Below are 12,467 nucleotides of genomic sequence, written 5' to 3'. Positions count from 1 at the left end.
GGTGGTTCTAGAATACATGCTGGTCATCTGGTAAACAGTAGGAGCCATTCCCAGGAGGAAAGGGATAGGACTGGTGAAGGTGGGTAAGGACAAGATAATCTTGTAGACCAATGGTCTCAGTAAGTCCAAAGCTTTGCAAAACTGTTGTACAGCAAATAGAAACAACCCCAGCATAGGAGCTGGTAGTTTGTTGGCGCTCAGTTCCCACAGGAAATTAAGTTCTGTGTTAACAACTGATGCCGAGATATCCAGATAAGCTCACTGCAGGCTGCTGAGCCTTGGTTTACTAATGTAAATTTTAGGGCCAGTGAAGAGAAGGACCAAAAAGAGTGTCTCCACCCTAGCTGGTGTAGCTCAGTGGATAGAGCATGGCCTACAGACCAAAGGGTCCTGGGTTTGATTCTGGTCAAGGGCAGGTACCTTGTTACTCGGTTGCAGACTCCTCCCCTCCCTGGCCCCTGGTCAGGGCACATGCAGAAGGCAACCAGTCGATGTTTCTCTGTCTTTCCTTCTCTCTTCCACTCTCTAAAAATCTGTGGAAACATACCTTCAGGTGAGGATTAAAAATAAAAAAAATACTGTGTCCTTCCTTTTCTAGATCCAGAGTCTGTAGGAGGCAATTTCAGAAAAAGGACACTCATCTCCCTTTTCTGTATTACTTTTTCCAGGCTATTTACAATGGCAATATGGTTCTCCCCTCAAGTATTAAAATGGAATATGGAATACTTCCTTTATTAGAAATAAAGCTTCCTAAATGGGAATTCATACTGAATATGGTTGACGATAAATCCTTAAATACTCAATTTTTAAAGGATATATACATATATTAATTCAGAGGAACTTCTATAATTAATGGATTTTTTAAAAAATATCTCTTTTATTGATTTCAGAGAGGAATGAGAGGGAGAGAGATGGAAACATCAATGATGAGAGTCATTGATCAGCTGCCTCCTATATGCCCCACACTGGAAATTGAGCCCGCAACCCAAGCATGTCCCCCAACCAGGAATCAAACCATAACCTCCTGGTTCATAGGTCAGTGCTCAACCACTGAGCCACCACAGCCACGCCAATTAATGTAATTTCTAACAAACCATCAAAGAACTGCAAAACTTTGGACTTATGGTTTCGGTAGAAGTGGTCACCACAAAATATTTAAGGGCAACAAGTCAGATTTTAAGAGTTCCTGGCTGCTTGTTGCTCTATAGTTTCCAGTGGTAATAACCCACTTTCCAACTTCTGACCTAAAAAGCGCCCATTTTAGAATCTGGGAGGATGCATAAGCAAGATCTCTTTATTATATTCATTCGCAGACATTTACTGAGCACCATGTCAGGTACAGAAATGCAGTGGTACACAAGACAGATATGGTCTCGGCTCATGAAATTTATATTCTAGTAATATGGAGACAGAAATAAATAAAACGAGCAAGTTAGTTTTGGATTGTGATAAATGCATGCTAATAACCTAAAGGAATGCAATGGAGTAGGATGGAGGTGGGTAGGCAACAGGCAGCAACTTTAGATAGGGTAATTAGGGTAGGCCTCCAGGGAGCTGAAAATTGAAAGATGAGAAGGAGCCCATATAAATGTCTGAGAGAAGAGTGTTCTAAGCAGAGCCTGACAAGTGAAAAGGTAGCAGTGAGTGTTTCTGATCATGGTATGAGATAAGACTAAAGAGGTAGAGGGGATTAGGGCATTCAGGACCGCATGGGCTATGGAAGGAAGTTTGGAGACTTTTAAGGAAAGAGAGGAAATGCTCTGATATAAAGTTTTTACATTACCCCCAGCTGCTGTTTGAAGAATAAAGTTTAAGAGGACTAGTGCAGCCCTAGCTGGTTTGGCTCAGTGGATAGAGCGTCGACCTGCGAACTGAAAGGTCCCAGGTTCGATTCCGGTCAAGGGTGTGTACCTTGGTTGCGGGCACATCCCCAGTAGGGAGTGTGCAAGAGGCAGCTGATTGATGTTTCTCTCCCATTGATGTTTCTAACTCTCTATCCCTCTCCCTTCCTCTCTGTAAAAAATAAACAAAATATATATTTTTTTTTAAAAAGAGGACTAATGCAAAAGCAAAAACTGGAGGAAGCCAGGTTGTTTTGACTAAGATAGTGGCCATAGAGTTAGAAATGAAGAGATATAGGACATACTAAATTACAGCTAGTAGAATTTGCTGGTGATTTGAATGTGGGAATGAGGGACAGAGAAGAATCAAAGATAGCTCCTGAGTTTTGGGCTAAGTGCTGATTGGATGATAGTGTCAGTTACTGAGGTGAAAGTCTGTGGGGAAGAAAAGATGGAGCAAGGAAAGTCATTTACTCTTTGAGGGACTGAGGAGGACAGGCATGATCCTGAAAGATTTTCAAAAAGAGCCAAGCGGGCAGCTTTTAGAAAACCACAGGTCATTTGGTGTAATGTTCCCAGGTAAGGTTGTGGTATGGGTCATTAAAGCAGGAAATTCCAAGATCTGGATCTCAGAAAAATTGCATTTTCTTCCTCAACAGGGTTATTATGAACTAGACTGGTCCCTCTGGAAAGTATGGTAGATGTCAATTGGGGCCCCTTTGCAACCTTTTCCAGGGGCTCTCATGCTGTCCTTGGGATAAGATGGAAAGTATGGACTTGATACAGAGACTTTGGTTGAATTACAACTGGTTGAAGGGTATATCCAGAACGTGTGGTAGAATGTTTACTAGGCATTCCTGAGAGCTTTGTCTTTGACTACGTCCTCTTTCAATCTTCTATCTGTGTCTTTTTTTTTTTTAATCTTTACTGTTCAGATTATTACAGTTGTCCCTCTTCCCCCCCCCCCCCCATAGCTCCCCTCCACCCGGTTCCCACCCCACCCCACCCCAGGCCCTTACCACCCCACTGTCTGCATCCATAGGTACTGCATACATGCATATAAGATCTTTGTCTCATCTCTTCCTGCACACCCCCACATCCCCTTCTCCCCGAAAATTGTAAGTCCACTCCATTTCCATGCCCCTGATTCTGTTACCAGTTTATTCTGTTCATCAGATTTTTTATTCATTTTATTTTTAGATTCACTTGTGGATAGATATGTAATTGTTGTCACTTTGTTCATAATTTTTTATCTTTACCTTTTTCTTCTTCTTCCTCTTCTTAAAGAATACCCTTCAGCATTTCATATAATACTGGTTTGGTGGTGATAAACTCCTTTAGCTTTTTCTTGTCTGTGAAGCTCTTTTTCTGACCTTCAGTTCAAATAGGTTTTCAATATCTTGCTCTCTCTCTTCTTCTGGCACCCCCATAATTCGGATGTTGGTATGCTTGAAGTTGTCCCAGAGGCTCCTTACACTATCTTCATATTTTTGGATTCTTTTTCTTTTTGCTCTTCCAGTTGGGTGCTTTTTGCTTCCTTGTATTTCAGATCTTTGACTTGATTCTTGGGATCCTCTACTCTACTGTTGAACCTCTGTATATTATTCTTTATTTCAGTCAGTGTATGCTTAATTTCTGACTGGTCCTTTTCCATTTTTTTGGCATTCTCACTAAGATCCTTAAAGGTCTCACTAAGTTCTTCGGAAGTTTCTAGAAGATTCTTGAGTTAACCTCATAACTGTAGTCTTGAACTCTATATTCAGTAGTATGCTTTCTTCCATTTCTTTCATTTGTGACACATTTCTTTGTCTCCGCATTTTGGCTGCTTCCCTGCGTTTATTTCTGTGTATTGGGTAGCTGCTAAGTCTCCTTGAATTGATAGAGTGGCCTTGTGTAGTAGGTGTCCTATAGGGCCCAGTGGCTCAGCCTCCCCAGTCACCTGAGGTGGACACTGTTGGTGCACCCTTTTGTGGGCTGTGTGCACAGTCTTGTTGTAGTTGAGCCTTGATTGCTGTTGGTATCACTGGGAGGAATTGACCTCCAGGCCAATTGGCTGGGAGGACCAGCTGTGTCTACAATGTGCAGGAGACACCCCTGTGGGTCAGGACTTGCTTCAGTGGGGCTTTGGTGCTCACTGAGTCTGCCCCCTGAGTGTGTTACTTATGGATGTGACGAGTTGTAATCTGGTATGGTCTCACACTGACCACTGGGTACACTGGCTCTTGGATCTCCAAGGAGGTGCAAAGTCAGCCACTGCCTGGGGCCACCCAGCAGGAACTAAAGAAAGATCTGCAGATTCCTCCTCTTTGTATGGGGTTTGGAAGTGCCCAGATGAGGCACAGCTGTGAAGCAAGGCAGGCTGCTGCTGCCGGGCCTTGGGCCTTCTTTTGGAAGCTTTGGGGCTCCCTGACCCAGCTGTAGTTTGACAGGTTTTAGGCTGAGAAAGGACCAGCCATTCATATGCAAAAGCCTCTGCGCACAGCTTTGATAGGGTTGTAAATTGGATGGGTCAGAGCAAACAGCAATGGCTGCCAGTCAGCCCTGCACCGGGGAGGAACAGTGTTCCGTTGTGAGCACCTCTGTCTGGAAGAAAGCCACCCCTGCATTCCTGCCCCGATGCCACAGTCCGGTTTCTCCCCATATGTGTCTGGGTCCCCCAAAGTCTCGCCCGGCACTGGAGCTCAGAGCTAGCTGGAGCTTGTATCTCCCTCCCGATTAAAAAAGCGGCACACTGGGTGCCAGCCTGTCAGCGCCTCCTTGCCTCCGCACCTCCTACCAGTCTCAATGCGCTTTTTTCTTTACCAGTAATTCTCTATGTAGGACTTCCACTCAGCCAGCTTTCCCACAGTTCTGGATGATAGTTGTGCTGTATTTTAGTTGTAATTTTGATATGCTTGTGGGAGGCAGCAAGTACAGGTGTTTACCTATGCCACCATCTTGGTTCTCTCTCTTCTATCTGTGTCTTGAATGAAAGTACATAGGCATCATATTCGTTTGGTGAGAGGAATATTGAGTTTATCAGATGGCAAGTTAAAAATTCATAAAGGTCTTGACAAGCTCCTGTGATAGGTTGAACTAACAAGATGAAGTTTAATAGGAATCAATGTAAGGTCCTTCATGTGAATCCAGATTTACCAACTAGTCAAGTATAGGACAGAAGAGATGTGACTTTGCATGTAATTCTTGGGGGAGGGTCAGACCAAGAAATTTAATCATTCCTAAGCCTGAGGGTACATTGTGGGATAGATCTGCTATGAAAGCTGATGCAGTTTATCCAGTGATGATATTTAGAACTTGGAAAGTGATACTTGAATTCGACTGTGTAATAGAAATTAAGTTTATTTTTCTTATTATGGCATCCAGGAATAAAAATATACCATTAAGATAGCAAAGAGACTCAAACCTACACCGTGAGAGTTAGGTTGAAGTAACGTAGGTCAACAAAAGAAAAGGCTTGACAGGCACGATAGCTGTCATGTGGGAGGGGAATTGGAGATTTTCTGATAGTGCCCATGGCAGAGCCAGGGCCAATGGATGGAATTTATAATGAGAAAGATGCCAAGTCTGAGCCCTTAAGAAATTGGACAGACTGTCTTGTATAGAGGCTGTAGCTCTTGGCAGTGTTTAAGACTAGTTGGTGAGGGTGTATAGAAAGAATTTCTCCATCTTATGACTTTTCAGAGCCCTACCAACCCTGACATTCCATGAGTAAATGCATTCAGCTGTCTCTTCTTGTCACAGCTTCTTGCCTTTTTCTACCTGGTGGCTCCCATGGCAGCTGAAGGAGGATGGCTGATGAGCTGTGTGGGTTTCATGGGAGTCTGGTTTCATGTCAGGACATGTATGCACCACTGGTCGACAAGATTGTCAAAAGGACCTCCCTTTTCAGCACAATGGCTGATGGTGTCTCTCATATTGTTGTTGTCTTCCTAGGTGACTTTAGGCCGAGGATTTGGTGTCACATACCAACTGGTATCAAAACTCTGCCCTCTGATGATTTCCCGAAACCACTGTGTTTTGAAGCAGAACACGGAGGGCCAGTGGACAATTATGGACAACAAGGTAACAGGAATCCATAGATGCCTAATGATTTTCATTGGCTTTTTGTTCATTTTTAAATTGCTTTTTTTTTTTTGTACAGGTAATACATGGTATAAAATTTCAAGATTCAAAAATATATTATCTCCCCTAACCACCCAGTTGTCTTCCCCAGAGACAACCACTTCTGTATGCTGCCAGAGATTAGATTATGTCAAAGTAATTTCAAAGGACTTGAAGTTAGTTACTCTGAAAGGAACACCTGAATTGCGGCAGTAGGTTTGCTCCAGAAACTAGACTAAGTTATTGAGGGAATTGGCCCTTTGTCACTTGAAGGGAATCTAGTGAAGATTCTGGAGTGTACCTGTATTCAGGGCATGGGGAGGAGGGCAGAGCTGAGCTTCCTACACCCAGCTCCTTCCTCTCCCCACACCTTTCCATCAGAGCAAACTGTCTCCCTCCTTTTTAAACCTGTTTTATGCATTACTGTTCTGAGGAAGATTTCCTTTGAATAAAGGGTTTTTCTGCTTTAAATTTTTGAAAAGCGTGAATTCTAAGGGAGGTGAAGTATGTATAAAGCTCAAAAATTAGGAAATACCTAAAATACAAATACATAAGCACTTAGGAATACAGTGAAAGTAAAGGCTATGAGGTGAGAGAAATGTTAATGTAGACAGTAAGGATTAAGAAGTATAAAATATCTTTAGACCATTTTACACTGCTCTGGTTAGAAGAATTTTAAAGATAACTGTTAGAAGGAAGCATATTAAAATGGTTCTGAATCCCTAGCTGGTTTGGCTCAGTGAATAAATCACCGTCCTATGGACTGAAGGGTCCCAAGTTCAGTTCTGGTCAAGGGCATGTATCAGTTGCAGTTTGATTCCTGGGTCTGGTTGGGCACATGCAGGAGACAACCAATTGACGTGTCTCTCTCACATCGATGTCTCTCTCTCTCTGTCTCTCCCCCTCCCTTCCACTCTTTAAAAATCAATGGGAAAGAATTCCTGGGTGAGGATTAACAAAAATTAGATGAAATTAAATGGTTCTGAAATTAATTCCTACATGTGGAGAGGATTATCCCCACACCATCAAGCAATGCTGGGGACACCAGCTGGATGTCCTCCAATTCTGACACTATCTACCTGAGGATGGCATCAAATCCCATAGGTAAACGGCTCAGCTCTACAAGACCGTCCTCCACTTTGGATTCCAATTGAGAGCCCAGCTTCTGATCAGCTAGATATAGATTGGAGGTTCCAAGGACCCCTTCCTTGGACTTCAGATACCAGTTGCAAGTCCAGGTTGTTACTTGTGCTTCTGACCAACTGGCTATAAATCAAAGGTTCCGAAGACCTCCTTCTCCTATTGATTCAATTAATTAGCTAGAGCGACTCACAGAAACATTTATTTATATTTACCAGTTTATTATAAAAGGACTAGAGGCCTGGTGCATGAAATTTGTGCACGAGTAGGATGCCTAGGCCTGGCCAGCAATCAGGGCCGATCAGGTTCCCTGCCTCCCCACCTCCTCGCCTCCTCCTTCCCTCACTCCCTCAGCGCCCTGCCACCGCCGCTGGTTGCCCACCATGTTCCATGCCGCCCCCTGGTGGTCAGCGCACGTCATAGCGAGCGATTGAGCTCCCAGTCGAACTCCCGAGGGGACACTTTGCATACTAGCCTTTTATATATACAGATAGGAGGGTTTCCTGTTAAGGTGGTGCGTAAGTAGGCACAGTACCTATATCCTTCCACAACCACATCAAAATTACACTAAACTACAGAACAACCATCATTCAGAACTGCCTGAAATCTAGCTGAATGAGAGTCCTACAACTAAAGATAGAAGAAGTCACATCCAGCTGTGGGACTGGCTGGTCCCATACCTGTGTGTGGTGGATAAAAATCAGGAGGGATATCTCAGCCACAGAAGTCTCCCCTGAGGAGCAAGGGGTCCCAGCCCCATACCATGCCCTTAGTCCAGGATTCCAGTACCAGGAAGAGAAGTCCCCACAACTTCTGGCTGTAAGAACCAGCAGGCATTGTGACTAAGTGATTTGGAGGTTGCTGGAGTCCCAGGCAGCTCTGCTTAAAGAGATTGTGCGTGGATTTACTCAGACTCACTCGCTCTGAGCTCCAGTGCTGGGGCAACAGCTTGAAAGGCACCAGGGACATACAGGGAGGAACTGAATTGTCATCAGGGCAAGAGCTGGAAGGGCAGCTTTCTCCCAGACAGAAGTGCTGGCAGAGGCCTTTGTTCCTTTTCTGAGCTTTACCCCAACAGAGCTATAGCTGAGTCTCCATCAACTCGCTGTCACTGCTTCCCGTCTTCCCCATCCTGTGATTCCCTGAGACCCTGCCCCACCACCCAAGCTCTTTCCAATGGCTTTTCTACATGAATGGCCTGTCTTGGCACATGCTTATGTTCATAGCTTGGCCTCTCCTGGGCACCTCCAAGCCCAGCACAAGTAGCAGCCATCTGAAGATCTCTTTGTAGCTCATGCTGGGTGGCCCCTGACCTTGGCCTGCACCTCCCAGGAAGCCCCAGAGCCAGCGTACCCAGTGGACAACCTCAGATCACCTCAAAGTACCTCCACAACAGCATACTCAAGGGGTGGACTTAGTGAGCACCAGAGCCCTGCTGAAATAAGTCCTGCTCTGAAGGGTAGGCCTCTGCACAGCTGATCCGTAGTGGTGGTCACAGCCAGTTCTTGCAGTCAGTCAGCCTGGAGGTGAATCCCTCTCATTGATGTGCCAACAGCAATCAAGGCTTAACTACAACAGGAGGATGTACACAGCCCACACAAGTGCACCTGGAGTGCCCAGCTTGTGTAAACAGGGAAGCTGTACCACTGGTTCCTATAGGACACTTATTACATTAGGCCTCTACCAAGCCTGGGAGACATAGCACCTCTACCTAATTCATAGAAACAAACACAGGGTGACTGCCAAAATGAGGAAACAAAATTTGTTCCAAGTGAAAAAAACAGAACAGAACTCCAGAAAAAGTACTAAACAAAATGGAGACAAGCAATCTCTTAGATGCAGAGTTCAAAACACTGGTCATAGGGATGCTCAATGAACTTAGGGGAAGAGTAGAGGAACTTAAAGAGAGCTTCAACAACATAAGAAAAGGACATAGAAACCATAAAATGAACAGTCATAAGTGAAGGATACACTAACTGAAATGAAGAATAATTTACAGGGAATCAACAGTAGAGTACATGAAGCCAAGAATCAAAACAGTAATTTGTTTTTGTTTTGTTTTTAATGTATTTTTATTGATTTCAGAGAGGAAGGGAGAGGGAGAGAGAGAGAGAGAAACATCAATGATGAGAGAGAACCATTGATTGGCTGCCTCCTCCATGCCCCCTACTGGGGATCAAGCCCACAACCCAGGCATGTGCCCTTGACCAGAATCAAACTCAGGACCTTTCAGTCCACAGGCCAATGCTCTATCCACTGAGCCAAACCAGCCAGGGTGCGGTGCTTTGTGATTCAGAAAACACCCAATCAGAGCAGCAAAAAAAAGAATCCAAAATAAATAAGGATAGTGTAAGGAGGTTTTGGGACGACTTCAAGCATACCAACATTCTCATCATGGGGGTGTCAGAAGGAGAAGAGAGAGAGCAAGAAGTTGAAAACCTGTTTGAAAAAATAATGGCAGAAAATGTCCCAACCTATTGAAGGAAATAGACATATAAGACTAGGAAGTGCAGAATTACAAACTGGATAAACCCAAAGAGGTCCACACCAAGACACATAATTAAAATGCCAAAGGTTAAAGACAGAGAATTTTAAAAGCAGCGAGAGAAAAGCAGTTAGTTACCTACAAGAGAGCTTCCATAAGACTTCAGCTGATTTCTCAACAGAAACATTGCAGGCCAGAAGGGAATGGCAAGAAATATTAACCCTTTGCGGTCCAATGTTATTTTTGGAATTCAAACAGTCTGGTCCAAATTAATTGACAGGATTGAATGTTGAACTTCTTAATGTTCTTATTGCTCGACGTTGGACCTGCTTCTAGCACCTGGTCTGTCGAGTTGGCCTTGAGGTTGGACCGAAAAGGGTTAAAGTGGTGAAAAGCAAGGACCTACAACCAAGATTACCCAGCAAAACTATTGTTTAGAATCGGACATATAAAGAGCTTCCCAGATAAGAAAAGGCTAAAGGAGTTCACCACCACCAAACTAGAAATGTTAAAGGGTCTGTCTTTAAGAAGAAAAAGATAAAAAATATGAACAGTAAAATGGCAATAAATATATATACCTATCAACAATTGAATCTAAAAAATAAAATAAATGAACAAGCTGAACAGAAACAGACTCATAGATACAGAGAACATTTTGATGGTTGCCTGATAGCAGGGTTGGGGGATGGATGAAAGGTGAAGGGATTAAGAAGTACAAGTAGATTTTTACAGAATAGTCACGAGGATATAAAGTACATCATAGGGAATATAGTCAATAATGTTCTAATAACTGTGTATGGTGTCAGATGGGTACGATTTATCAGGATGATCACCTGAAACTAATATAAATATTGTAATTGAAAAACTGTAATCGAAAAATAAAAAGATTTTTAAAAAAAAGGATATGATAAGGGATATAGATGAACATCCATTTGGAAGAGATGTGTTAGGGCAAGCTGTGTGGGAAGGGGCGTGGAACTTTCATGCCTGTCTGGGTACACCATTCTCCAGCACCTCCATGTGTTCACCAACCCTCAGAACCTGTCCTTTTTTGGGGCAGGGTAATGGAAGCTTCATTACAGAGGCATGATTGATTAAATCACTGGCCACTAGTGATGACTTCAACCTCCAGCCCTCCCCTCCCAAGAGATCCAGGGGTGGGAATTAAAGTTCCAGCCTCCCTGGAATTATCCCTCATTCTTAGGTGACCTAGGGACAGTCCCAAAGTCATCTCATTAACATAACAAAAGACACCTTGATCTCTTATCACCGCTTAGGAAATTCCAAGGGTTTCTGAAGCTCTGTTCTAGAAATGGGGGTGAAGTCCAAATATATGCTGCTGCTTATAATTCCCAATATCACAGGTGTCTTGCAGACCTGCCCAGCAGCCTCCTTTTTCATGCATAAAACTGCTAGAGTTAGCTGTTGGAGAAAGCACCTTCTTGCACTGGGTTAAGTTGAGTTGGCACTGTGTTGAAGGAGAGGCTGTATAAATGCTAATTGGTTCGGCACTCTTGGCAAGGCACTGTGAGAAAAGAAATTGGCACTGAAAAGGGGAGCTTAGAGATGATACAGTTTAACCCCTTCTGGGGACAGATAGATTTGAGGCCCAGAGAGAGAAATTGATTTGCTCAAGGCCGTCTACATAACTGGTTGAGTGAATAAACCAGGGCTCAAACTCAAATAAGTCTCTCTGCTATGCCCCGTTTTCGAATAGTAGTGGAGGACACAGCAGTTTGCTATCCTGGCTGCGTGATTTAAAATAATAATAATAATAATGCATATCTCTGACATAGCTGCAAAGTTTTAAAGTCCCTACAGTAGCTTATATCAAAACTTAATCCTTGGGGAAAGAAGTTTTCCTCATCAGAGTTGGGTATTTGAGTAACAGAGTTACAGTATTATAGAGATGGTTGGTTGTCTGCTGCTGCTTTCCTTGATTATGTACCACACAGATGAGTTCCATTGATGGGATAGCAGATTTTGAGGGGTTGGGAAGCCACCAGCTGCCTGATTTTAATGTTCCTTGAACATCAACCGCAGGGACATAGAGGCAGCCTGTGACAGCAACAGATATGACAGTGCTCCCCGGGTTGCTCTCCAGTTTGTTTTGTACCGTTTCTTCTAGGGCTGTAATCATAAGGTTCCTCTCTCAGGTCTCAGATAGAGAAGATAGAGGGAAGGTGGGCGCCTGATTCTTCCAAATGTTTTCTGGTTTAAGCGTCTTAGCTTTGATGCAGTTGGTGAGGTAACTGAGTTTTGAAAAAAAGCAATGACTGGTTGTTTTTGATGGAGCAACTATTCTTACCAGTAAGCCCCTCTCCTCACTTCCCCCTCCCCCACTCTTAACATGCTTCTTTTCTTTTTGGCAGGAAGCCTTATCAGCCTTCTCCTGATGAAGGATTTGAATTTTAGGTGCAGGATATTATTGTTATATTACATCTGAAATCTTTTGCCAAGTCCTTTTAAGATGTAGATATTGTTAGTAATTCAAAACTCAGAACTACATTCTATCTTCAAAAAAATGATCTCTCTTATATGCTGGAATGGCCAGACAGGGAAAGCTTAAGTACAGTTACAAAAATTGCAACAATATCAATTTTAGTTTAAAATTAAGTTAGAAAAAAAAAAAAAAAACAGCCTTGGAGGATTGCTTATCTTGCACATGAAACATGTGGATGGTTGTAGTTATATAAATTTCAGTTAATTTAGTAGCTCTTCAGATAGCTCATCCTATGTGTTGGTATCCGGCTGTTTCAGAAAATTTGTGATTTCAAAGTCACAATCTGAAATGCTTTGGTGGGTTTGCTTATCTCTAGTCCTAGAGACGCAGGCATATCGTTTGAGCCTTTCCCATTCTTCCCCTCCTATCACATTGCTGTTCACCTGCTACTTAGTGG

The 12,467-nt window shown here is 43.3% G+C and overlaps 1 protein-coding gene across 16 annotated transcripts in view; it reads left to right on the top strand.

The window, feature by feature from the left end:
* Window positions 1-12,467, top strand: part of RNF8 (ring finger protein 8) — a 45,695-nt gene that overhangs the window by 7,641 nt on the left and 25,587 nt on the right. For 15 of the 16 annotated variants that reach the window (XR_004968717.1, XM_036316298.1, XM_036316292.1 and 12 more), the window contains one exon: window positions 5,775-5,903. The exons of the other annotated variant lie outside the window; for it this stretch is intronic. Coding sequence is in view for 14 of the 15 variants with exons in the window: in XM_036316292.1 (XP_036172185.1) it covers window positions 5,775-5,903 (129 nt within the window). In the remaining variant the exon portion in view is untranslated. The remainder of the gene's footprint in view (window positions 1-5,774; window positions 5,904-12,467) is intronic. 16 annotated transcript variants of the gene reach the window in all.

The sequence above is a fragment of the Myotis myotis genome, unplaced genomic scaffold, assembly GCF_014108235.1.
Source record: "Myotis myotis isolate mMyoMyo1 unplaced genomic scaffold, mMyoMyo1.p scaffold_m19_p_7, whole genome shotgun sequence".
Taxonomy (NCBI): Eukaryota; Metazoa; Chordata; class Mammalia; order Chiroptera; family Vespertilionidae; genus Myotis; species Myotis myotis.
The sequence above is the reverse complement of the archived record's forward strand: the minus strand, read 5'-3'. Positions and strand labels throughout refer to the sequence as shown.